Source organism: Dermacentor andersoni, chromosome 5 (genome assembly GCF_023375885.2).
Source record: "Dermacentor andersoni chromosome 5, qqDerAnde1_hic_scaffold, whole genome shotgun sequence".
NCBI lineage: Eukaryota > Metazoa > Arthropoda > Arachnida > Ixodida > Ixodidae > Dermacentor > Dermacentor andersoni.
In genome coordinates this window covers 107,359,371-107,382,718 of record NC_092818.1, presented here as the reverse complement: position 1 = coordinate 107,382,718, position 23,348 = coordinate 107,359,371, and the positions used below count along the sequence as shown (strand labels likewise).

General features: G+C 46.2%; 1 protein-coding gene across 1 annotated transcript in view; it reads left to right on the top strand.

Annotated features, from left to right (window-relative positions):
- LOC126531016 (ATP-binding cassette sub-family G member 1-like) overlaps positions 1–19,575 on the top strand; it is a 79,977-nt gene extending 60,402 nt beyond the window's left edge. Inside the window, exons 5-13 of the mRNA XM_050178375.3 lie at positions 1,017–1,162; positions 1,987–2,110; positions 2,746–2,860; positions 3,541–3,680; positions 4,727–4,828; positions 5,516–5,684; positions 7,660–7,760; positions 9,004–9,159; positions 16,551–19,575. Coding sequence (XP_050034332.1) covers positions 1,017–1,162; positions 1,987–2,110; positions 2,746–2,860; positions 3,541–3,680; positions 4,727–4,828; positions 5,516–5,684; positions 7,660–7,760; positions 9,004–9,159; positions 16,551–16,895 — 1,398 coding nt within the window. The 3' untranslated portion in view covers positions 16,896–19,575. The remainder of the gene's footprint in view (positions 1–1,016; positions 1,163–1,986; positions 2,111–2,745; positions 2,861–3,540; positions 3,681–4,726; positions 4,829–5,515; positions 5,685–7,659; positions 7,761–9,003; positions 9,160–16,550) is intronic.
- The last annotated feature ends 3,773 nt before the right edge of the window (positions 19,576–23,348 follow it).

Below are 23,348 nucleotides of genomic sequence, written 5' to 3'. Positions count from 1 at the left end.
TGCCGCTCGCTAATTCGGTAGCGTCGTCTTGAGCGCCTGCCAAGTAATCCATCGCCTTCGATACGTGCCCCGGCATCATGTCGCGCCGACATCGGAAGCCTCGCAAAGGGAATAAAGGACCGCTCAAGTTAACTCGTGATGGCTTTCAATTTCGTACAGGACAGCGGAGAATGCGTATCTTTTACGCATTTGTTCAATGTGCCAGTACATTTCGCTGGCCAGAGAACAATCCAATGCAATGCTCGAAGGCAAACTTAAAGGTCTAGCCGAAAACGTCTTTCTTTTTTATGAGAAGTTAGTGGTCCCGCTTGTTTACCGTTCTCACAGATCAAATCAACGAAAGCTAGCTAAATAAAATAGAAGGAGGAGCCCCCAGTAGAGCCTACAGAGAACGGAAGAAATATTGGTAGTGATATTATTTCTCCACGTCATGAATAATAATTGTTGCCAAGTTTTCAAAAGCTTTCGAACCATTGTTGAAAGCGGCGAAGGGTGAAATAGAAGCGAATTCTCACCTTATTCGTCTGGTTTTTGTTTCTTTATTTTTGTCCGCGCTATGCCAAAACACGCTCCCTTGTTTTATAAAATGTTGTTCCTCTAAAGCAAGTTCTGTCTCTACCACGATGCAGATCAATTAAAACTGATGGCGAACCACCAGCAGTGCCACCATCAAAAGACTGCCTCTTTAACTTCGGTCAACTAGGAGATCTACCCCCTCTAAGGTGTCTACCTTTAAGTTTATGCACCATACACTGGTCTAAAGTGGACAATTGAAGGAAACCTCAGCCCTGAGACAGCGTTCTTGCGGAAGATTTTGTCCTCGCCCTGCTGCTGAAGAAGTCCCGTTGTGGAAACAAATAAAAATCGCCTCGCCGAAACGTTGCTTTCGAACTCCCACTTTCCGCGCTCGTCCGTAGTCGACCCATTAGTTTCCGTGTGCTTCGTGTGTCTTGTCCGTGTGCTTCGTCGTGCGTTGATTCGTGACCGTTGTCGGAACCTTGCCGTTCATCTCGCAGGTGAACCACTCGATCCAGGGCTGGGGGCTGTACGAGTGCCGCAAGACGCGGACGAGCGAACTCTCGGGTGGTCAGCGCCGGCGGCTGGCCATCGCCCAAGAGCTCGTCAACAACCCGCCCGTGGTTTTCCTGGACGAACCGACGAGGTAATGAATTGCAAATCCGCGTGCTCATTTTGGGCCGATACTCTTTCTGCGGACATTCCTCCGATAAACACCGCCCTTACCCCCGTCGTCTTGTATTCGCGTGCTGCCAGAGCCATTTCGGTTCACCTTTCCGTCATGCCCCTGGTCATGATGCTTTGTTTACGGTGGTCTCAGTACACACGATCGAGGTAACAAACAAGATTACCGCCATGTGGTCAACAGTTAAACGGACCGCGAAGTCGTAGGCACTAGTGACGAAGGAGTTTCAAAACGATGTAGACTCGTCAAAATGTCCGTATGCGGTTATTTATTTTTACTAGAGACCGGATAGTGGTGGTCGTCACAGTAGGCTCTGGCAGACATTCGCTACATTTATGGTGCACTAATGTGAAAGAACACATTAGCACACACATTCTTGGCAAGGAGTAAGCGACAAATCTAACTGATAATTAAACATAATCATTAGTATATGGAATTAAAAAAATTAAAAAAAACGACATACTTGGATCAGTTACGTGCTAACAAGTATGCTTATGACGGACAGATGAGATAAACGCATATGAAACTTTCCACAAGTGTATTCACCTATTCATGCCACAGCGTTCGCCAACGTATATGACGACACTACACCTGACGTATCAAGCTAAATGGTTTGGTGACAGCCAGTGGTGCTAAGGCCACCTGATCGAACATACCATAATATACGAACTTGGCAGCCGAGTATCGGAATGTCACCGGTCCTCACGCCGCAGGCTGTGAATGCATATTACTTCTCCGGCCGATGTGCAACGTATGAGGCTAACTCGGGTCTTTCTATCACGCAGTGGTTTGGACAACGTATCTAGTCTACTGTGCGTTCAGATCCTTAAGGAGATGGCGGAACGGGGACACACCGTGATCTGCTCGATACACACGCCAAGCGCCAAGATTTTCTCCCACTTCGACTTGGTGAGCAGAGGCACCTTTTCTTCGTGCAATGCACCCTTCCTCCTTGGCGCCTCTTGAAGTAACTTTATCCCTTCTGATTTGGTGACCTGCAAAACGAAACGCACCGCCAGACGTCATTATTTTACGCGAATTCGGCAACTCGAGGCCAGCATTATCATTCAGCCTCTCTAAGATTCTTTGGTGATTTCTATACAATTCTATAATTTTTTTTATATTTCTATAGATTACAGAAGTGTTTAGGCACTTACAAGTTTTCTGATTGTTTGCTTCATCATTCAACGATCAAAATTATGCGATATCCTACGACTCATATCACACGATAATGCGAATTTAAGAAATAGATCGCAATGTGTTGTTGAAGGGACTGGTAAATGTGTATGCAATGGCTACCCGTGGTATGCAACAAGCGTGAAATGGTAATTGTCACAAATTGACAATGCTGCGATGCTGAGTAGGAACTACGCAAGCGTAAGCTCAATATTCTAACCGTAATTTGTGGGTGCAGTCAGGTAAACTCTGTCGGCAGAAAACCCAATCAGATGTTTGTTTGTTTGTTTGTTTGTTTGTTTGTTTGTTTGTTTGTTTGTTTGTTTGTTCGTTTGTTTGCGTAAGAAGGCCTTTCGGTTTCTTTACAGCTGTACATGGTATCAAAAGGACGCTGCATATACAATGGCCCTGTGGACGATCTGGTTCAGTTCCTTTCGCGGCACAGCCTGAATTGTCCTCAATACCACAATCCTGCAGACTACGGTGGGTGGTGCACTCTGTATGTTACATAACGAGAACGCCCGTATCCACGCGTCCCTGTTTATAAGCAAACCTATGGCCACGGAGCCAACACCTTTTCTCTGACCTCCATGCTCATATATTTGCATCTATTCTCATAGAGTAAGCTTTATTGGTTTCTTATTTCCCAAATTTTATTTTTTGCCTGTTTACAAATCCGCTTCGAAGTCGGCAGTTCCAATTCACTAGCACCGTAAAACAAAAATTTCTCAGCGGAGCTCAACCACGTTTTGAACCAAGACTCAACATAAGATTGCCCCAGTATATACCTACCCCTCGGTCAGGAGCTCTTTTCTGAGCGCAAGACAGAGAGAGTGCAGTCAGAAAATAAAGGTACCTTACCGTATCCTTGCAGCCCCACAATTAGCACCGCTTTTCGCTATTATAGTGGTGAATGAAGTCACTCGCTGGAAAAAAAAATATTTTCAAAGCAGGCGAACCCTCAGCACCGATCTCACATGTGCTTTGCCGGGTGGAGCGTAAATGAGATATGCGCATACATTATCTATAATGTGCGATTAGCGCTATCACGCCTATCGTAACACAACCGTAATGCGGGGCGCAGTTGTGGTGCCGCCGGGTGCTGAGAGCGCTGTGATGTTGCGCCCACACTTCATTGTCATTCTATTTTTTGACCACTGTAGTGTCCGAAGTAGCCGCTGGCGACTATGGGGACTACACGGACGAGCTCGCGAAAGAGTTTGAGGAGCCGTATCCCGAAGAAAAAGAGTCGGGAGACCACAAGCGACGGACGAAATACGGCGGCAAGATCATGTCCGAAAGAGTAAGCAGTTCGTCATATCTGCCGTTTATTCCTGCCAAATGCATTCTCTTAACTAGTCGCTCTCTGTTACCGTACATGAAATTACTCCTGTTGCAATATTACAAGAGCGCTTTCCCTTTGTAGATTTCAGTTTATTGAACCAAATTTTCTCGTTTTTCTGAACTAGGTTTGCCAAAGAATAAGTTTATATTGAGGTAGACAAGTGAACTATCACGAAACTGCATCTCCATTCAACTCTTGTTAAGTGTCATTGCGCCTCTAACAATCCCAAGATAAATAAACTTATGAGAACTTTTTTAACCGATGTGCGATCTCTATAACTTATCGCTGGTTATGTAAATGGCGCAATATATTTTAAAGGAGCGCAATAGCTCGGGCTGGTAGATTACCTTTTCTTTCTTTTTTTTGGAACGCTCGCACTGCTTGTTGGTCTTGCATTATATTTAATTATTATAGATCGTCACAGCCTGAAGGAATGACAACGTCTTCCTCAAAATTCCATTGCATCCTGGCCTTGGGGCCGACGAGGTCGGTGCGCCGTCAGATTATACCGCTGCTTCAGTGCAACGTCTCCTCTAGGAGGAAAAGTACAATAAGCACCAAAAACACGGTATGTGAGGCGCGTGAGATTCCAAGCGCCATCTCTCGGTGGTCGCCCATATGCGCTGAGTAACTGAATGGGTATCGGCAAATTCAATGTCTCTCCTTAATACGTAGGTGTCAATTAGGATTCGATTAATGAGTGAAAGCGAAAAATGTTATTCTTTTTCTAAAATGTTCCGTAACATATAATTAGGAACGTATTAGATAAACTTAAGGTATGTAAAAATAGCAACGATGTGCCTTATTAATCAGTTAATAATTCATAGCCTAAATTTGTCGGCTAGTGAGTACTGTACAAATAGTTTGTACGGTATATCAGTATATGAAGTAATAACACGTGAGGTTCCTGGACGGCCTGTTAAATTTAGTCAGTCACCCATTGAAGTGTGAATCAATCCAGGCTGCGAACGACCACCAATTGCTTGCATATTGCCATTTTTCAGCACATTGCCGAGGCGAACAAACTCTACACCTTCACAACTTCCAGCTTTCATCAATTAGGAATCCTACTGAGGCGGTGTTGGCTCTCCGTTGCCAGAAACAAGGTCGGTAAACAAACATGTTGTCTCTTACCTCAAAGAGCCAACTGTCGTTGTTTTGCCTCTGTGATCTCAGCTGCTTCTTCCCAACAAGCACGGGATGTCAGTGTTTTCAGCCTCGTAGCTTGGTGTTCACATAACTTGATAAAAATCAGAATTGAGTTATTTAATGTAGGTCCTTGTTATAATGAAATAGAGTTATCAAAATGCCGCTTCATTCGAAAATTTTCGTTGTCCCGTGCACTTTAGACGACAACATTGCAATAACACATGGAGTTCGTCTACTACGAAGTGCAAAGCAGGAAGTCTGCATGGGACTGCTTTGTGCAGTACACACGAGGCGTACCATTTGCGTTTCTTCGGACAAAGCTGCTAAGCGAAATAACGCTGCATGGGATAATACAGCTGTCAACGGACATCAGAAACGTATTACCGTTGTTACTATGGCTCTCTTAAAGCGTTGCCTCTTTCAACGAAATACCACCTATAACAACGTAAATTTTCTGTCCCAATTACTTCCTCTAAAGTGACTACTTACTGCATTTTAAAAGACACGCAATCGAAGACGTTTGCAATACCTGTGTTGTGGGACTCCTCACTATTGCGAATTTCGTAAATATCTATGTGATGACATTAGCTGAAGTCAGCCCGCAAGACGCTGTCTCCAGAGATACATTGTGACGTTCCCCGCAGGTGGCCACTCCTTTGAGGTTCGCCGCATACCTGGCGTTCGCCATAATGATGATTATGCTGTACTACGACATCGGCAAGAAGGCGTCTACCGTTATCAACAACGCAAACATGTTCTTCGGCATGTGCTGCATCGTCATGTTCCAGTCCATCCTGCCCACGGTGATCGTCTGTGAGTGTGACTTTGTCCGTTTGGGTGCTCTTCTCCACGCGATGCATTAGATCGCACAGATACAAATTAAAAAGAAAAACGTTGTATTGGGCCCACTAATCATGTAAACTCTGTACGCGAGTGCACATACGATTTCACCATTTTCTTTGTGGCTTCTCGTCTGAAGGTCAGCCATTATGGTTGTTGCTTTAAGCGCTTGCCCTGCATTTTGCGCAAAAATAACGCCTATGGCTATTGCGGCCTTCTGATAATCACGCTGACGACTATGCGGAGTGCACTTCCAACTACCTTCTATGCGGTTTCCGCTTATTCCTTTGGTATGCGAACAGTACCTAGATTTGGCCCTGGTTTAGCCGTGGTAGGAGGACTTCTTTTGAGCACTTTGTATTGACGCACGTTTCTCTTTTGTACCAAGAGCATGACGGGATACTGCGAGCTCGATCTCGCCGGACCTCTGAATTGCCTCTGTGCATCTGTGCGTTTATTTACAAAGCAGTTCGTATACGTGTTGTCCGTGATAGGTCAATAGTGCAGCGGTGAATCCCCTTCAAATGGAAGGTGCGTTCATGCATTTGCGAAACGCGTCGCCTTAACCTGCCTCCCCTTCTTTCTCCTTGCCGTTCACGTGCCCATTTTCACCATGCTCAGGCACTTCCGTGGAGTGTGGGTGTCCTTCTTGATCTAAATATGCACCTTTCATCAAAAAGATCAATGTGTCCTATTTTGTGGTGTGCCCCGCGGACCTACCTTGCTGAGGACGAAGAGGTTTCTCGAACCCATAGCAAAGTCAAATGTTCAACTCTTATAATCTAGCTACATATTTCCCAGTCCCGTGCCGCGTTTATACTGTGAGCTGGCTTTCTTGTTCCCGTTCTTGCCGATATTTACTGTTCTCCCATATGCCTTACGTGTGGTCAGTGACCACCGCGTGTTTGTTTTTGGTACACGTTTCGGTCGTTTCCTCTTTGCCCCTGTTCGATTTGCAAGGAAACCGTTTTCTGCTGCGTGGGCAGGCTCGGACTGCAGGCGCAGCGCGTTTTTGTAAATGGAGCTGCGGCATTCTTGACCTGTCACCGACGACGTAGGGTGGTTTTAAGAACAGACGACCGGCAATCTCTCGAACGTATGATAGATGAAGAGAGAAAATGTTAAATGAAAATCAGAGAGGCTAGCGAGAACAGAGCCTGACTGGCTATACTGCGCTGGGAGGAAGACCTTGGGGAGCAAACTTGTTAAGAGAAAGCGTGGAACTCAAGTGTTGACGTACTTGAACGTCCATAAACCCTTTGTACACCAACGTACTCAACAGGTACTAGTGTAGAATTGGTGTTTTACACTATGCTGTTAGCGGAAGTGTTCCGTGACACTGCGCCCATCACTCGATGGCGTTGTGTACAGTGCAGCCTGCTTTGATGTATTGTACTTCTGCGTATCGTAATATGTAATCCGAGTACCGTTCTCACCTGTGCCCCAATGTATCTCGGCCCTGAGCAGACGCTTATATGAATTTCCAGTATTTTTGACTAGCGTTACGGTGTTTATGAATAACGTATTGGGCAGCCTATTTTGAGCTTTTGAATCTTACTGCTCCTGTGCATATCGGACCAGACCAAGACTTCTTTCAGTTTTCTGAGCTCTGTTATGCTTGATTATCCGTACTTCCGGAATTTCTTCCTATTTAGTTTTTTCTTTCGCATCGTTGTTATGCAAAAAGGAATAATCATGACCGGTGTAAGATGAGCGAATCTCCTTTGCGGTCATTTCATTTTTTTTTTAATCATGTGGAAAGGAAGGCAAGAATACGCGGTGAAGCCTAAGCTGCCGTGACTTGACTGTCGAGTATGCTCACCGTACTGCTGGTCTTATTTAGATTACTTCAAATAAACGTAGCAAATATGGCCGCGTAAGGGGTCTGTCTAGCACAATTGTTCACAGAATCATTTCATTCTGGGGTGTACAATTGTTTCTCCTGCAGTTCCCATAGAGATTTCGGTACTTCAGAGAGAGCACAGAAACCGCTGGTACAGCATCAAGCTCTACTACTTCGCTCGCTACATCGTAGAGCTCCCATTTTTGGTAAGTCTCTGACGCGATCGGTCGTCCGTCATCTAGATTTGTTTTCCTTTTTTGGAGTCGTAGATGTAGCAGCAAGATTCGCTGCATCCTCTTTTATAAAGAAGAAAGGAAGTTATATATTAAGTGTGTGCGCATATTACTTGAAAAGCAAGAACTTGGGCGTGTTTACATGAGCGCTAATGTTGCCTGATAATGTTACGTGCTAATGTTACCGGGCGCCTGACGAGAGTTCTCGGTGCACGCATACAGTGTGCATAGAAATGCTGCCAGGAAGCTGTCCTAATGTGAAAAGTGTCTTGAAGAATACGAGATCTTTACCTAGCATCTTTTATTTCCGAGTGAGCGGAGATCGCGTAGCTAGGACTCCGCAAAGTGTTTTTCGTCACTTCTTTAGGCGCTTAAGCCGAAGCCTTACTTCGTGAGGTAAACTGTTTATTAATGCAACTTTGACCATATATAAGTTAGCAGGGCATGACTTCACGTAGCTTTACATCTATGGGCACAATCAAGAACGCTTCCCTATAAAAAGATTGTTGTGCCCCATAACCTCTTACGTCCACTAATCTGATATTAACCTATGGAGAGCCTATATAAAAAAGTATCATATTGTAGGATGTAGGGTTTTATGTGCCACATGAGCTTCTTAGTGGGACTGTGTGGGTTTGTAGGTTTTATTAGATGACTAAATCATATGGAGAAGAACATTAATGAGAGAGAGTCAGCTCCAACTGTTGCCCTTCGTCCACTATACACCTCAACGCTCAAATACCTCTTGTTCAGACCCTTCTCGTGGTCCTGGTAACTCTGAGCACGATACCCCTGCACTGTATTATTACTTATTCGCATGTGCATTATCATGCTTTCTTTGCTAATTATCGTATAAGAAGAAGAAACAGCAAGCTTGAAATTCTTCACGCGCGGGCACTCAAGGCGTGCGGCATACTCCTAACTACGACCGCAAGTAGGCGAACTGTTGCACTTAGAGATGTAAAAAGAAATCAAAACGAGATCTTACATTAACAAGATGTGTTGGTGGGCGTGTGCATTCATGATAATAAACTAAAGCAGTGGAGGAAATACATGTACAGGAAAGGCTGTCTGTGCCTTTGCTTGCGCTGTAATAATTTATTCCAGATCTCCCTCTTCTTAACCACAGTCAATAATAAAATGAGATCTCCCTAATTCTGTGTGACTCCTGAATGTGTAAAGTTGACAGCATTGAACGACTTTCGTTTCCTTGCAGGTTATTCCTGTGATTATGCTCATAGCGCTGATTTACTACCCCACCTCTCAACCGCTTGACATGTGGAGAATAGCGAGCCTCGCCCTGTTCAACATTCAGCTTTGCTCCTCCATTCAAGCACTCGGACTCATCGTTTCAGCAGTCACAAAGCTGCAGGTAAGATGAAGTACTGGTGCGACAGAGCCAGTAGCTAATCTAAGATAAATTTATTCGCCCAGTACAATGAAATTACATGTTTTGCTGTATTGTCATTAGAACTCCCACATATATTGTCTAAACAAATCACATTTTACCTTTTATCAAATATTGTCTGTAAACATATTATGGCTAACCTTGTGTGTCTGTAGGCAACGATAGAGAAAAATACTCTAATGAATTTGTCTAAAAAGGTTGTATACTTTCTATTGTCAAAAGTACGTCCGTAGGAAAGCAAAGAAATCTACATGTTGTCCCCATAGACAATACGTATACCTTTTAGTGGACATGGGGACACCGTCTGCTCGAAGCGCACTTAAAGTGCTGGACGCCTTAAGCCCAGTGCTTGCATCCCTCAAATAGAAAGATGGCTACCCATACCCCATCCTTCCGGAAAGAAGTCAAGGCAGCGTCGGTCATCCAGTGAAACGCCAGAGGGCTAAAATCACGAATTTCAGATTTTCGTCAGTTTGTCTACGCCAATGTGTTTCCACTCATCGTCATTTGTGAGCCCAACTTGTCGAAACCAATCAGACTGTCAGGGTACGACTTTATCATGTCATCAACAAATGGTGCATGCAGCAAAATCGTCGTTTTTGTTCGTCGTGAACTCACCTATGTTTTGCAACCAATTGCGCCCCACTACGACAATCAATATATATGCATCACAGTTAAAAAGAACCAACTCTTTTTTACTCTCATAGGCGTGTATATATCGCCTTCCAGCAATTTCGATACCAAAAGATTTGCGGATATCTTGAGTGTTTGTCCCGCCATATGGGTCATCATAGGAGATTTCAATGCACACCATCCAGCATGGGGAAGTATAAGGACAAATGCAAGAGGACGAAGATTAGCAAGCATCGCCCACAACTATGGCCTTACTCTCCTGAACGATGGTAGCCCCACCTTTCTTCGAGGCGTGACATATGGCAGCTGCCTCGACCTTGCTTTAGTCTCCAACTCTCTCGCCAGATGTGTGAAGTGGTTTCCAGACATTGAGACACATGGGATTGACCACATTCCCACCTATCTGAACATCAAAGGCTTGTCGTCTAGATCAGGCCCAAGGAATACCATTCGGACGATTCAATGGGCCAACTTCAAATCTGAGATGGAAGATGCCCGCCGCGAGGGCCTACCCTCTGGCTTAGAGCAAACAATTAAAATGACGATGCAAAACGCCACTCGCATGATGACGATCTCTTCTACGCGAAATGACTTCGATATAGAATTAGAGCGACTTCGAGCACTTCGTCGCCGGGCGGAACGTCGATATCGGCGTACAAAATCAATCCATGACCTTAGGGCAGCCAGGAGGATTCAAAAGAAGATTCAGCGTCGTATGGATAGATTAGCGTCGGAACGTTGGGCAACGTTTTGCCAGACACTCGACCCCCGCAAGCCACCGTCTCACATTTGGAAAACGGTGCAAGGTCTGCGTTGCCTTCCGGAACAGCGTTTTCCATTCAGGGCGCTAGCGCTTTTCCAAGGGCGGCAAGACATCGATGTCGCAGAAGACTTTTGTGCGCGGATCACAGACCAAGCGACTCGTCCAGATCCTCCAGCCCGAGCTGACGTCCCCCATTCCCGTGGTTGCCGCATGGACCTTCCTTTTACAATGGAGGAGCTCGAGGCGGCACTAGCTCTCTGCAGGCGCTCATCATCTCCGGGTCCAGATGGTATATCATACCGGGCCTTGGGCTATCTCGGAGAGTCCGCCCGGATAGAATTGTTGAGCCTTTACAACTCCTCATGGCAGGAGGGAAATGTTCCTGACGAATGGAAAGTAAGCCGCCTGGTGCCACTCTTAAAGCAGGGCAAATCCCCCTTAGAACTCACCTCTTACCGCCCGATAGCGCTGGCCAGCTGTGTAGGAAAGATAATGGAACGGATGATCCTTGGCCGCCTGGAATGGTACCTTGAATTTTACCAGATATATCCGATTTCCATGGCTGGTTTCCGACGTGACCGCTCTTCCATCGACAGTGTAGTTGATCTCGTTTCATATGTCCAGCACGAAAGGTCCCGCAAGCGTTTATCTGCAGCTTTATTCTTAGATGTGAAAGGGGCATACGATAACGTATTACATGAGGCCATTCTCGACGCTCTTGCGACGGTTGGCCTAGGTGGTCGAGTTTTTTTGTGGATTGCAAGTTACCTATCTGCAAGATCATTCTGTGTGTTAACTGACGATGGCCCAACTACGCGACGCTATACCAGCAGGGGCGTTCCTCAAGGCGGTGCTCTCAGCCCGACGCTATTCAACCTCGCTCTTGTTGGACTTGCTGAATACTTGCCAACTACCATCAAAATTTCAATATACGCTGACGACATCTGTTTCTGGACTTCGGCAGTCACACGTCCTCAGATACGTGCGCGACTTCAAAGAGCCGCCACTTTGACAGCGAACTACTTGTGTAAACAGGGTCTCAGCATATCACCAGAAAAATGCGCACTAGTAGCATTTACTCGCAAACCGATGACGCCTTATGTCATCTCAATCAATGGGCGGACCATTTCCTGTGTCCGAACCCACAGATTCCTTGGCGTAATTATTGACCGAGACCTCTGTTGGAGCCCGCACGTGGCCTACATGAAACGGCGCCTGACAGCAACTTCCCAGTTGTTCAAATACTTGACAGGGAAGACGTGGGGGATGTCAGTAGACGCAATGCTTAAACTCTACAGAGCTATCTTTCTCGGTTTTTCAAGATACAGTCTACCTGTACTGAACAACACCTGCAAGACAAATATTCGTGCTTTGCAGGCAGTACAAGCTCAAGCACTCAGAGTCTGCCTTGGTTTGCCCAGATGCAAGTCAACAGAGGCAACTCTTGCGATTGCTCGGGACCATCCAATGCGAACTCACATTACGGTGGAAGCCCTGAGAACGCACATCAGACATTTTGCACGTGCCCCCTATCACCACCTTGCAGCACTACCTTCAGACAGGCACCAATCATCATTCTCTAAAACTATCATCAAGTACAACGACAAACTTCCCTCTGGCTTCACCGCTGCATCTAAACCATCGATATCCCCTTGGTGTCTTATCAGCCCCACAGTACATCTCAGTGTACCAGGAATGGGGAAAACGTCTGAACTGTCGTCGCCTGTGCTGAAACAACTGTCTCTGCTTCTTCTGCACGAGAGGTACGCGGACAGTGAACACATTTATACTGATGGTTCCACAAACATCCAGTGTTCGTCCAGTGCTGTGGTTGTCCCAGCAAAAGCTATTACCATCAGCTTTAGGACTGACCACCCGACAACATCGACATCTGCTGAACTAGCTGCCCTTCGCGCTGCACTCCGTTTCGTCAGTCGGGAGCCACCTCGACAATGGTCCATCTTCAGCGACTCAAAGGCAGCCCTACAATCTGTACTATCAGCTCTGCGTCGTGGGCCATTCGAACAGCTCGTATTCGATATTAGATGCCTACTCCATACATCACAGGAGAAAGGACACCACGTGACGTTTCAGTGGCTGCCAAGTCACTGCGGCGTCACTGGAAACGAAGACGCCGATAATGCCGCTCGGGCAGCTAGCTCTTGAAGACGCACAAGAAGAGGCCATACCGCTTTCACGATCCGACGCAGCTAGCAGACTTCGAGTGCTTGCACAGGAGATCACGCTCTCTTTATGGTGCACACCAAACAGCCAGACCAACCAGAGTAACCGTCAATACCACCTGCCCTCTTTGATACATCTCTATATGCCAACTGGACTCCGCCGAAGAGAGGCGACTTTGCTTTATCGCTTATGGCTAGGGGTGGCTTTCACGAAATCTTACTCATTCCGCATTGGAATGGCCGACAACGCTCTCTGCAATGCCTGTCTTTGCGAGGAGACGCTGGAACACGTTCTGTGTGACTGTCCTGAATATAATGTTCAGCGACAGTCCCTGGCATCCGTTCTCGCGCACCTTGACACTAGACCATTGTCCCTCGACACGATTTTCACATGCCGCCGACAGAAGACATCGCAGGTGAAGGCGACGAAGGGACTACTTCGGTTTTTGAAAGAGAAGGGACTGGACAAGCGGCTGTGACAGTGATATCACGTACCATGCCAGATTGATGGACTCTAACGGACGATGTGTGTGCTGTGCTATGTGCTCTCTCTCTCTCCCCCTTCCCCATCTTTCATCGCCCCCATCCCTCTCCCATGTGTAGGGTAGCAAACCGGTTATGCTAAACTGGTTAAGCTCCCTGCCTTTCCTTCTCCACTTTTTCCTTCCTTCCTTCCTTCCTTTAACATGTGGGTGCAAGGAAACAAACGCCCACCTTCTCTGTGAGTGCCCCGCTTCAGTGCGCCCAGGAAAGAACTTTCAAGAGTGCTAGATAGTTTTGACAAACACCCTTTGTCGGAGGAAAGGGTCCTGGGACACTGACCAAGACCGTCCTCAGCAGAGACGGCCTTGAAAGCGTTGTTGAGCTTCTTAAAGAGAGACTTTATGCAGTGCTGTATTCTCCTTTCCTTTCTCCCCTTTCTTTTTAATTACTCTCTTTTATTGTTCTTTCCTTTTTTAGAACATCTCTTTTCTATTATCTTTATTCCCCTTACTCCCTTTCCCCAGCACAGGGTAGCCAGCCGGTCTGAGAACTGGCTAACCTCCCTGTCCCTCCGTCTATTCCTGCTTCCTTCCTTCCTTTAAACAGTTCCCGAATATAACTTACGCAACCGTTAGCGTTTCTTTTCTACGCTATACACTCTAAGAACAGTTTACACCCTTTGGCTTGCCCCTTCTGCCACACAAAAATAATCGTCATCCGCCTTGATGCGTTTCCTTTCTTTATCGCTGCGAGCCCGGAACTTTCCAGTAACGAACGGCACGCGCGTTATCAGCATAGAACAGTTTACACCCTTTGGAGTGCCCCTTCTGATAACGCGCGTGCCGTTCGTCACAGGAAAGTTCCGGGCTTGCAGCGATAAAGAAAGGAAACGCATCAAGGCAGATGACGACTATTTTTGTGTGGCAGAAGGGGCAAGGCAAAGGGTGTAAACTGTTCTTAGAGTGTACGACAACAACTTATTTCGAAGCCAAATGAGAACACATATCCACAACATTCGTAGACAACTACCGTATAAACAGGAATATAGGTCCACCCGGAATATATGTCTACTCCTCACCTTGAACGGAAAAAAAAGGGGGGCGGGGGAATTCTTAACCGAAAAGTGACACAACACTCATGCTATCTTCGGCTGGTCGTTTCAGAGCACTCTGGAGCGCTCTCGCGAGCGGCGTTGTCTTCGACTGGTTGAAAGAGGGTGCGCGCCCTGCGTTCGGCTGGTTCTTCTCGATTGCTCTCCTCTATCTTGGAGCGCTCTGAGGCGCTCGGAGCCCTGTCGTCGGAGCAGTCATCGAGATTGAAACGTCATCGCAGCGCCGCGTCGCTGCTGTTGGCGACGGCCCACCGTAACCTTGGCAACCTAGGCCACTGCATGCTGGCGTCTCGACGAACGTTCGTCCCGCCGGCACGTCCGCCGGTTTTTCGGGCAGCGCCGGGAGCTTTGGACAGGCGAAACATCGGACGTTGGCAGTAGTCACGTGGTTTCGCATCAGCAATTTCCACCTCCGAGAGCGAGTCGTACGTTCGGCTTGCACGGTTGTCCCCTACCTTTGAGCTCGGGAAACGACCGATCTACCCGACTCTGCTTCGGGGCATACAGGCGACCAGTCGAAGATACCATCAGTTTCATTTACGCATCCAAGCTCCAGTTCACGTGTCCGTTTTCTTACGAAAAGAGCGCATACGAGCGCACACGTCTCATTCGTCGTAGATATCTCGACTTTCATTGGATGATGACTGCTTCTCGCTCCCCGCTTTCCACAGAGCGTCGTCATCAGCCCCGGCAAGGCCATTGCTGATGAAGCCCTTTACTGAGCGTCAAAGTGGCACGGAGGAGCCATGTGGCCATTGGCTTTAGCAAACTCCAGAACTTTCATTTGGAAAGCCGCTCAAAATTGGCAACGCGTTCCGCTACTCACTTTGAAGGACGGGCACCACAGAACATCAAAGTCACACCTACCCAATATAAATGGCGACTAAAACTAAAAACGCGACAAAAGTGAGTCACAGCGGGATCAGACGTCGATAAGGCCATACATGGCTGTGGCTATGCTGCTACGCGTTCATGAACTTGCACGCCACAGGTTTCCAGGTGATGACTCATGATGTTCTAAAGACCGCTATACATACAAGGGACGACTTTATATATATCTTTTAGGAAGAAATCTCGACCTATATGCCGGTTCGTAGGTACGCCGCACAGATGGTGTTACGTCGTATTCTCTTTGCTGTAAAAATATATGTAATTTCCTGGCATCACTGTTTAAACAGTAACAGTAACAGTAACAGTAAGCAAGTACTTTAGATCAGGCCTCTTTATAGCTACTCTAGCATTAGATACGAAACAGGATAACAAAAGAGCACTCCTCCGTGGATTTCAGCATCGCTTTCCAAGCCTAAATTATCACTGGTGGTCAGCGATCACTTCAATAAGCACTGTATACTTGCTATTATAGTGACTTATGGTGCTTGTACACACTCACAAGCTTTCTCAACAAGCAAAAATAACACGTAAGTCTACATTTACGGGTGATTTACAACTGTATTAGAACACATTAAATAGAGCAAAAACGCACCCTTTAGTCAGCTCTCCGATCACTCTCCCCTCCTCCCCCTCCCTATTTCCCAAGCTCAGTGCCTAATTCACTCAAGTCTTCAGCGCCCAATGACGTACACTCATGAGCAAAAGTATGCGGACCACGGGGTCGCCGTAAAAACAAAATTTCTTCGTAATTAACACGGAAGAAGAAAATTGACGGGTGCACGAGAAAACTCGCAATGCCAAGTGTGTACTTCAGTCTTTAATTTCAAGTTGCATTCACAGACAGAGGAGCAAATGACTTTCAACGCGCAATCCCTGGTCCGTATACTTTTGCTCACGGCTGTACTTGACTGCCTCACGCCTAACGCCGAACGTGAGCTTAAGACCTCTCGCATGAGCTTCGTTTGCATGAACTCGACGCAAGCGGGTCGGCTCCGAAGTCACGCTTACGCATCGCGACCGCGTTTGCAGGCATCTTGCCATGCGGATTCGGTAAGTCAACCCATACCTTGCAAGCAGGTTGACAGAACTCACCTCGACGCTAGCTCGGCCCGATCAGTTAGGTGTTAGAGGAACCCGACGGCAGGTATTTCGCCCGACGAGTCATCTTGACCCAACTTTATCAGGTTCATGTAAACGCAGCTGTAGAGTCTAGCAGTAGGCGTCAAATGGGCATGCTCGAAAGAAAAGGCAGGGTGTAACAAAATGTGTCTCCTCACCCTTCTCGTTACAGACGGCGGTGTTCGTCGCGCTCCCGGTGGTGTCGCCGTTCTTCTTCTTCAGCGGCTTCTTCGTGCAGTCGCACCTCGTGTCACCGTACATACGCTGGCTGACGTACCTGTCGCCCATGTACTACGCTTACCACGGTATGCTGCTCTCGGTATACGGCTATGACAGGCCGCCGCTCAGCTGCGACGACTTCATCTGCCTCTACGAGGACCCCAAAGAGTTCCTCCAGTTCACCGGCACGGCGGACAAGAAGTTCCACGTGCTCGTGCTGTCTCTGTTCGCCTTTGAGATTGTCTTCCGCACGGTCGCCTTCGCCCTACTCAGGCTCAGGCTCAGGCAAAAGGAGTGAAGAACGCGTGCCCACGGACATTTTGTGCAGACTTGGTGGTCATGCTTTCAATGGGCAAACGTCTTCAGCCATATGTAAGGAATGGATAGAAGGGACATGTCGAAGACCTAGACCCGTACTGTGTGTTGTGTTCGTTCAGTTCCGTTCTCATAAGAGGACTTCTCATCTTCATCTTGTATAAGCACCATCTATGGCAGGGAGCTCAAGTTTCATAATGTGAGAACAAAGGTGCAATTTTTCTTAGGCCACCAGATTATCAAACACTGTGTGCGGTCTTTGCCCCTTTACTACCTCCTGCTAGCATAATCTTTGCCCGCATCAAGCGGTAAATGACGCAGAATGTCTTCTCGTTTTTTCTTTTTCTTTGAAAATTAACTCATAAAGTTGCCTTCGGTGTAACCCAAATATAACCCAAATGTTGGTCAGAGACAAATGTAAATAAAAAAAACGAAGGTTACGGCAGGACTTAGGTTCTGTGCTTGATCCTTCTTTTCGCCTTTATGAAATTTGCCCCTTTTATTGCAATGTGTGTACACCCAAAGAACCAAACCAAAATGCTCAGAGCAATGCTTCCCAGTGTGTACCATGCATGTCGTGTGCCTGCCAGCCTCAATTTCTTCCTTGCGATTGCACTGGGAATAAGCCGAAAAAGACGAAATCGCGATCACAAGATCTTTGTATTGGTGCAAGTGCCCTGTGCGGCGTTCACTGTGTAGCCGCCCAGATACTCGCATTTCTGTCGGCTGGCTCAGGTTTGACAACCATGACATGAGCTCCGGTTATGGGGTTGTCGGTTTTCTTTCTTCGCACACATAATTGTGCAGTGACGATTATAATGCAGTTTTAAGATAACTTCAACAATGTTTGCCAGACCATGAAGACGCATTTCTTCTCTGCGAGTGATGACGCGACTTTCGATGAGACTGCATGCATGTTTTTCCTGCGCGAAGAATGCTACATACTTGTCACACTGAAGGGCAAAAGTGAGAGACAGATAAGACTTTATTGTTCTTCAGTGATGTTTCATAAGCGGCTTCTTGGGCATTGGATTCTTCCTTCAGCGTACCAGGTGATGCGAAGTGCGCTGCCGGGTATTCTTGATCCTGAAGTGTGGTGGCCGCAGTCAGCTGGCCAGCATTCTGGAAAAATGAGCTGGTTGAGAATGACATACCCATAACACGTGACAACAGAAGGGCAAGAAAGTATAATGATATTCTTCCTTTTAACAAGCAGGTCAGTGGAGGCGGGTGTGTGATTTCATCGGCGGGTTCACTGTGTGCTAGTACAGTCGGAGCCAAAAGATCACAAACAACGAGTGGCATGAGAAATGTTAGTTTTCTTTTTCCTTTTTTAGAAGCGCGTCATGGACTTTTGAGTTTGATCGCTACAGTGCTCATGATACCACTCATAGACAGCGGAGGACTTCAACTTTTTCTCGGTGCCCTTGATTCAAAACCTTTTATGATGGATTGTCCATGTATGGTGCGTGAAATAGTTTCGACTTAATATGGTTCCAGTTTCTTTAAAGTGATTTTTATTTTAGGAGCTTTTGTTTGGGGCTAACCTTACGCAGAGCTATGTTGGCTAACCTTGAGTGAGAAAAATAAGACGTTGTGTATCGTGTGTTCTGTGTGCATCCTTTTCCATTCAATGTTTGCAGAATTTTTAAAGCTTGAGAGTATATGTAAAGGTTGCTTCGAACTTTCTATTACACAAAGTGGATAAAGGACTATTTGCGTCAAGTGTTGAACGTTCTGTATACGCTGTCAAAGCCCACTGCGGAGACTGATTTATGACTGTGGATTCTACGAAGTGTTCTCTACTCTTCACTTATATTTTATGTCACTATCCAGGTTTACTAAGTGACTGTGACGCTCCGTCATCATGTACTTTTATTGGGCTCTTGTATCGTGTCATGTCATGTAGGCTATTCTCCTTGTATTTTTTTTTCCTTTTTTTAGGCTGAGATGTGCTCACAAGTTTCATTACATCATGTTTTGCCGTACCGAATCAAAACTATGGAGAACCTCTGGAAGAGATAGAAAAATAAGGAAAGCAGAAAAGGACAGCGGGACTTCCTACTCTGCACTTCAATTACGGAAATTTCACTGCTCACTTCCAGATCTTCGCTAGGAAGCGTAACGTCGTTCCCACAAATTATTCATTGGTAATTGAAGCTTTTGGGCGATATAGAAGGCTTCTTTCCGCAAGTTGGAGCATGGTAGGCAGCTATTGAATATAACGAACCTTGTATGTGAGATTCAGTTTTTCTTTGAGCGCAGATAAAGTGTCAAAGAACTAGAGAGAAACAATGAACGTACGAGCTAGATGTAGATGAGTTCTCTTTTTTTTTCATTTTCGGCGTGAAACGAAGTGCACCACAACTACAAACACATCTATACACTGACGTTACTCCTGTATATGCACTCTAAGGTGCGTGTAGTCGGGGATTTGTGTCTGGATGACATCAATTTCGGTCATTTTACGGGCATTTCGGATTTGCTTCGTATGGTGCAATGACCACAGTGTCATTATGTGTTTGACCTCCACGAGGTCTACCTTGCCGGAAAGTTTAGCTCTTGATTTTTTTAGACCATTTATAGCCACCTGCGTTTATGAAAGCGAAGCGATAGGTTTGAAGTATACTCATTGTCACTGTATAAAATGTTTTTATTCCGTGCCTCTGGTCATTCTTATGGCTTTGTTTTTTTCGCAGCGCTCGCAGTGGAATAGCCGTCGCGCATTCCACGCCAACAGCATCGCTTTCATTTCTATCACAAAATTTTATTCAATATGTGTTATTATTGATCTTATATTCATAGAAAAATATAGCAAGAAGACGCGCAGATCCATACTCTTGTTGGAGTCTCAATGACCCGAAGCTTGTTTGATTTAGCGAGGTAGCAGCCATAGTAGATGATACCAGCGTGGCCTCGCCGCCTGTAGCTGTTCGCTGCCTGCGTCGTGAAGACAAATACGTTGTATGATGCTTGCTGTTGGTGAGCGGTGCATGCACAGAGAAGTACGACGCATATAAAAACTCTTCAAATGCCCCATATCCTTGTGTCGCAATGGCAGATCAATTCTGGGGAACTGACAAAGAATGGGCGCATACCCAGAACCGAAGTTACTGTTCGGGCACATACCCAGTGGGGCATGCCCAGTGACCCAAGTTGTATTAGGCCGGCAAGCAGCAAGTTTTCCATTCGTACACATTTCCAGTGGTCCAGGTTAAGTACTTGGCAACACAGCAGTGAGCACATTTGCAGCGGCCCAAGTTGTCCGTATACATCCACAAATATATCCGGCCAGGAAATGACGACAAACGACAAACCGTCTGGGAAGAGGCAAAGAACGCTTCTCTTTAAAAGGAAGTATTATTTCGTATGCAGGAACCGTGGGTCGCACATCTCTGAAATGTTCAAGCTGCTAGTATCCAGTGTTTAAATACTTACACAATGGTACAAAGATTGTTCGAGAAGAAAGTATTTATTTGCTCACGCTGAACCAAAATACGTTTTTCAAGTGTACAATATATTTAGCCAGAAATACTTCAGTTACCGCATTGTCCTCCTTTTTATGCTTCCTGATCATACCTGTGCTTATTCTTGCTTCTTTCTCTCTTTAGTCGCATTTTCCCGGCACAGCTAGGTACATGGGCATAGACATATTACTTGCGTTTACAATGAGTCAGCATGCAGTGCACCCAAATGCATAGGAACCGGAGATTTCAACTTCTCTTAAAGCGTTTGCACTATCTCCAGTGTTTTGCTAGGTGTCTTTCTATAAAATTAACAAAACTCACGAAAAGCTTTGCTGTGTTATAAAATAGATGGCGCCATTTAGCGTTGACTAGAGGGAGACAACTTGAAATTTCCACAACGGCCGCTCACCATATCATAAACCATGACAACACGTTGCCGAGGTTAGCTAAAGGTCTCCGATTTAAAACGTTTTACATTGCATGTACGGAAAATTAACATTCAAGCTGACAGAATTTTCACACATTTCTGGCACGAAAAGTAAACAATTGGGGGAAAAATACCGCGCAATCTATCAAGTCACAATATTACGCGTTGAACAATGAGGACTGCTCGCGCTGTTGCAAACTGAAACGTAGCCAAAACAGGTAATTTATTTGCAATGTACGTCAGGTTAATACCGTAGGCTATGTGGTTTATGTATGTCCTGGCTCTTCACACCCTTTAAGGCCTTGATTCGACTACTACAGCATAGTCTGAATGGTTGCATTTATTCTTAGAAGGTCATTTGAAAAAAAGCTAACGCTGCCACCTCTCCGAATGAAGTCCCTATCACCTCTGAAGAACATCATTACTGATGTCGACGTACCATTAACTAATGGAAACGTTCAAGTGGTAGAACCAAACTCGACGTTTTGTTTCTTTTCCGAAAATGCAAGACCGTTGAAGTAGTGAAACTACCGAATCGAATGGGAATATTCGAGAACAACGAGATTCGAATATTGAATCGAACACTGTGCTGTGCCGTTTCACGTTTCGAAACAACGTGAAATATAGAGATTGCCTGGAGTTCGCTCAGTAAAATAGAACAAAATAAGAAGACGCTTAGTTACATTATTTGATTCATGTTATGCCCTTCCCAAGTACGTGTGAGGTCAACTGAGGCGTTTGTAAAGGAGAAACAACTTCTTTCCGTTATCTGGCGCGCCATAACAATGACGGCAAGGAAACAAGGAAGCAGCGTGCCACGTTATGCATTTGGAGTGTTTTCTTCAAAGGAGAGAAGTGTGATATGTGCTGCAGCACAGAACATTGCTATAGCAATAATAAGACGGTGAGTCTGGCCAAATGCCTACATTGAGGCAACAAACTTGTATATAGGCGTCCTAAAATAAAAGTGTTCTTATTGATTCACTGCAAAATATTATACATAAGCTTTATGTCCCGAGTGTTCACTCGAAACCAGTAATCTCTATGCACAATTGACAGCCATGGCTCTCCTGCAGCAGAATCGTTCAGAACAAACTAATTTGCATCAGTCGTTCTCACTCGAGTCTACAAGTGTCGTTATCTCCGCCTATTCAAATAGAAACGAATATTCGACCATTTTGCATGGTGAATCCACGAATCGAATTAAAACGAAATAGCAAACAGTATTCGATTCGTATTCGAAATTTCGAATGTTAGCTCACCCTTAGTTTCTTTCAGTAGCCTATCGGTGTCACTTAGTGTCGCGTTTACCAGGATGAAGACACTGTGTTTGCACACACCAGTAGGCACTATCGATGTATTCGAGGTCCTATAGCGCCGTCGCGTAAGCTCCGCCCACATTGGCCGACCTCGCTTTCACGGCTAACATGACGCTTCTTTTTTTTTTCGGAGAGGGGGCGAGGGGTGCCAACATCATGATTTGAATATGATGCACACGTAGGTGGGGGACTCCAGATGAATTTTGACCACCCGGGTTTCTTTAACGTGCACCCAATGCACGTCCTTGCATTTCGCCCCCATCGAAATGCGGCCGAACGAGATCGCTGACCGCCGCAATGACAGCCGCCTGCAATCTGACCGCAGCTCGACATAGTGCGCTTATTTTTGACAACGCGATTAACGCGGGTTCCAGTGAATGGGTTTTCTCGTTGTCGTCGGTGCGAATAGCAACCGAAGCGTAGAACTTGCAACCCGCCTCTCTGAGACGGTCGGTGTTTGCTTTCCGTTTGCGAGACGAAACGCCATCGGATCGTTGCTAGCCATCACGCCAATGGTTTAGTGCTGGGCGCTGCTTTACGAAACATGCGCGCATTCAATATGATTATTTTCTTTTCAGTACTATTTCCCATGAAAAACAGGCTCTAGCCGATTTCTATGTCGCCGCTCACGGCGACAGAAGCGATCGCCCCGGCTTGGTGATGGGACCGACGAGGTACCGGCACCACGGCGGCGCCGGCTGTGTAAGCCCGCGCTCTCTGAACTGTTGGCAGCGGCTGTCCGACCACTCCAACTCTGCACCAACTCTGTACATTGTATTTCGGGCGCGGAATATCATTAACACGTTTATGCACGCGTTTCTGACATCAATACTTCAACTAACACAGCTGGGGCCGTGCTGCATGCGTATATGTGAACTTGTAATAAGATGTCGACGCTGCAGTGGCTCAGTCCTTTGAGATTAAAATAAATTTGAAATTTGACGGTGGCTTTCAGGTGCATCTGCTCGCTCGACCTACACTGAAGGATTATCCTAATCTAGCTTTCCCACAATGCGGCAAGAAATTGTAATGACACGCTATTGACGACGCAGAGATCGCACATCGGCTAATGCAAGCCACGCAAAATAACGGAGAAGCTTGACTGTTACGAAATGTTCGGCGCATAATGGACGATCTGGTATCAGACTCCAACTTCCGCTTTCTACCGCGGCGGCCCGTTGCTTGCGACGGTTTTCATCAACAGGAAATCTATGAAACCTTGA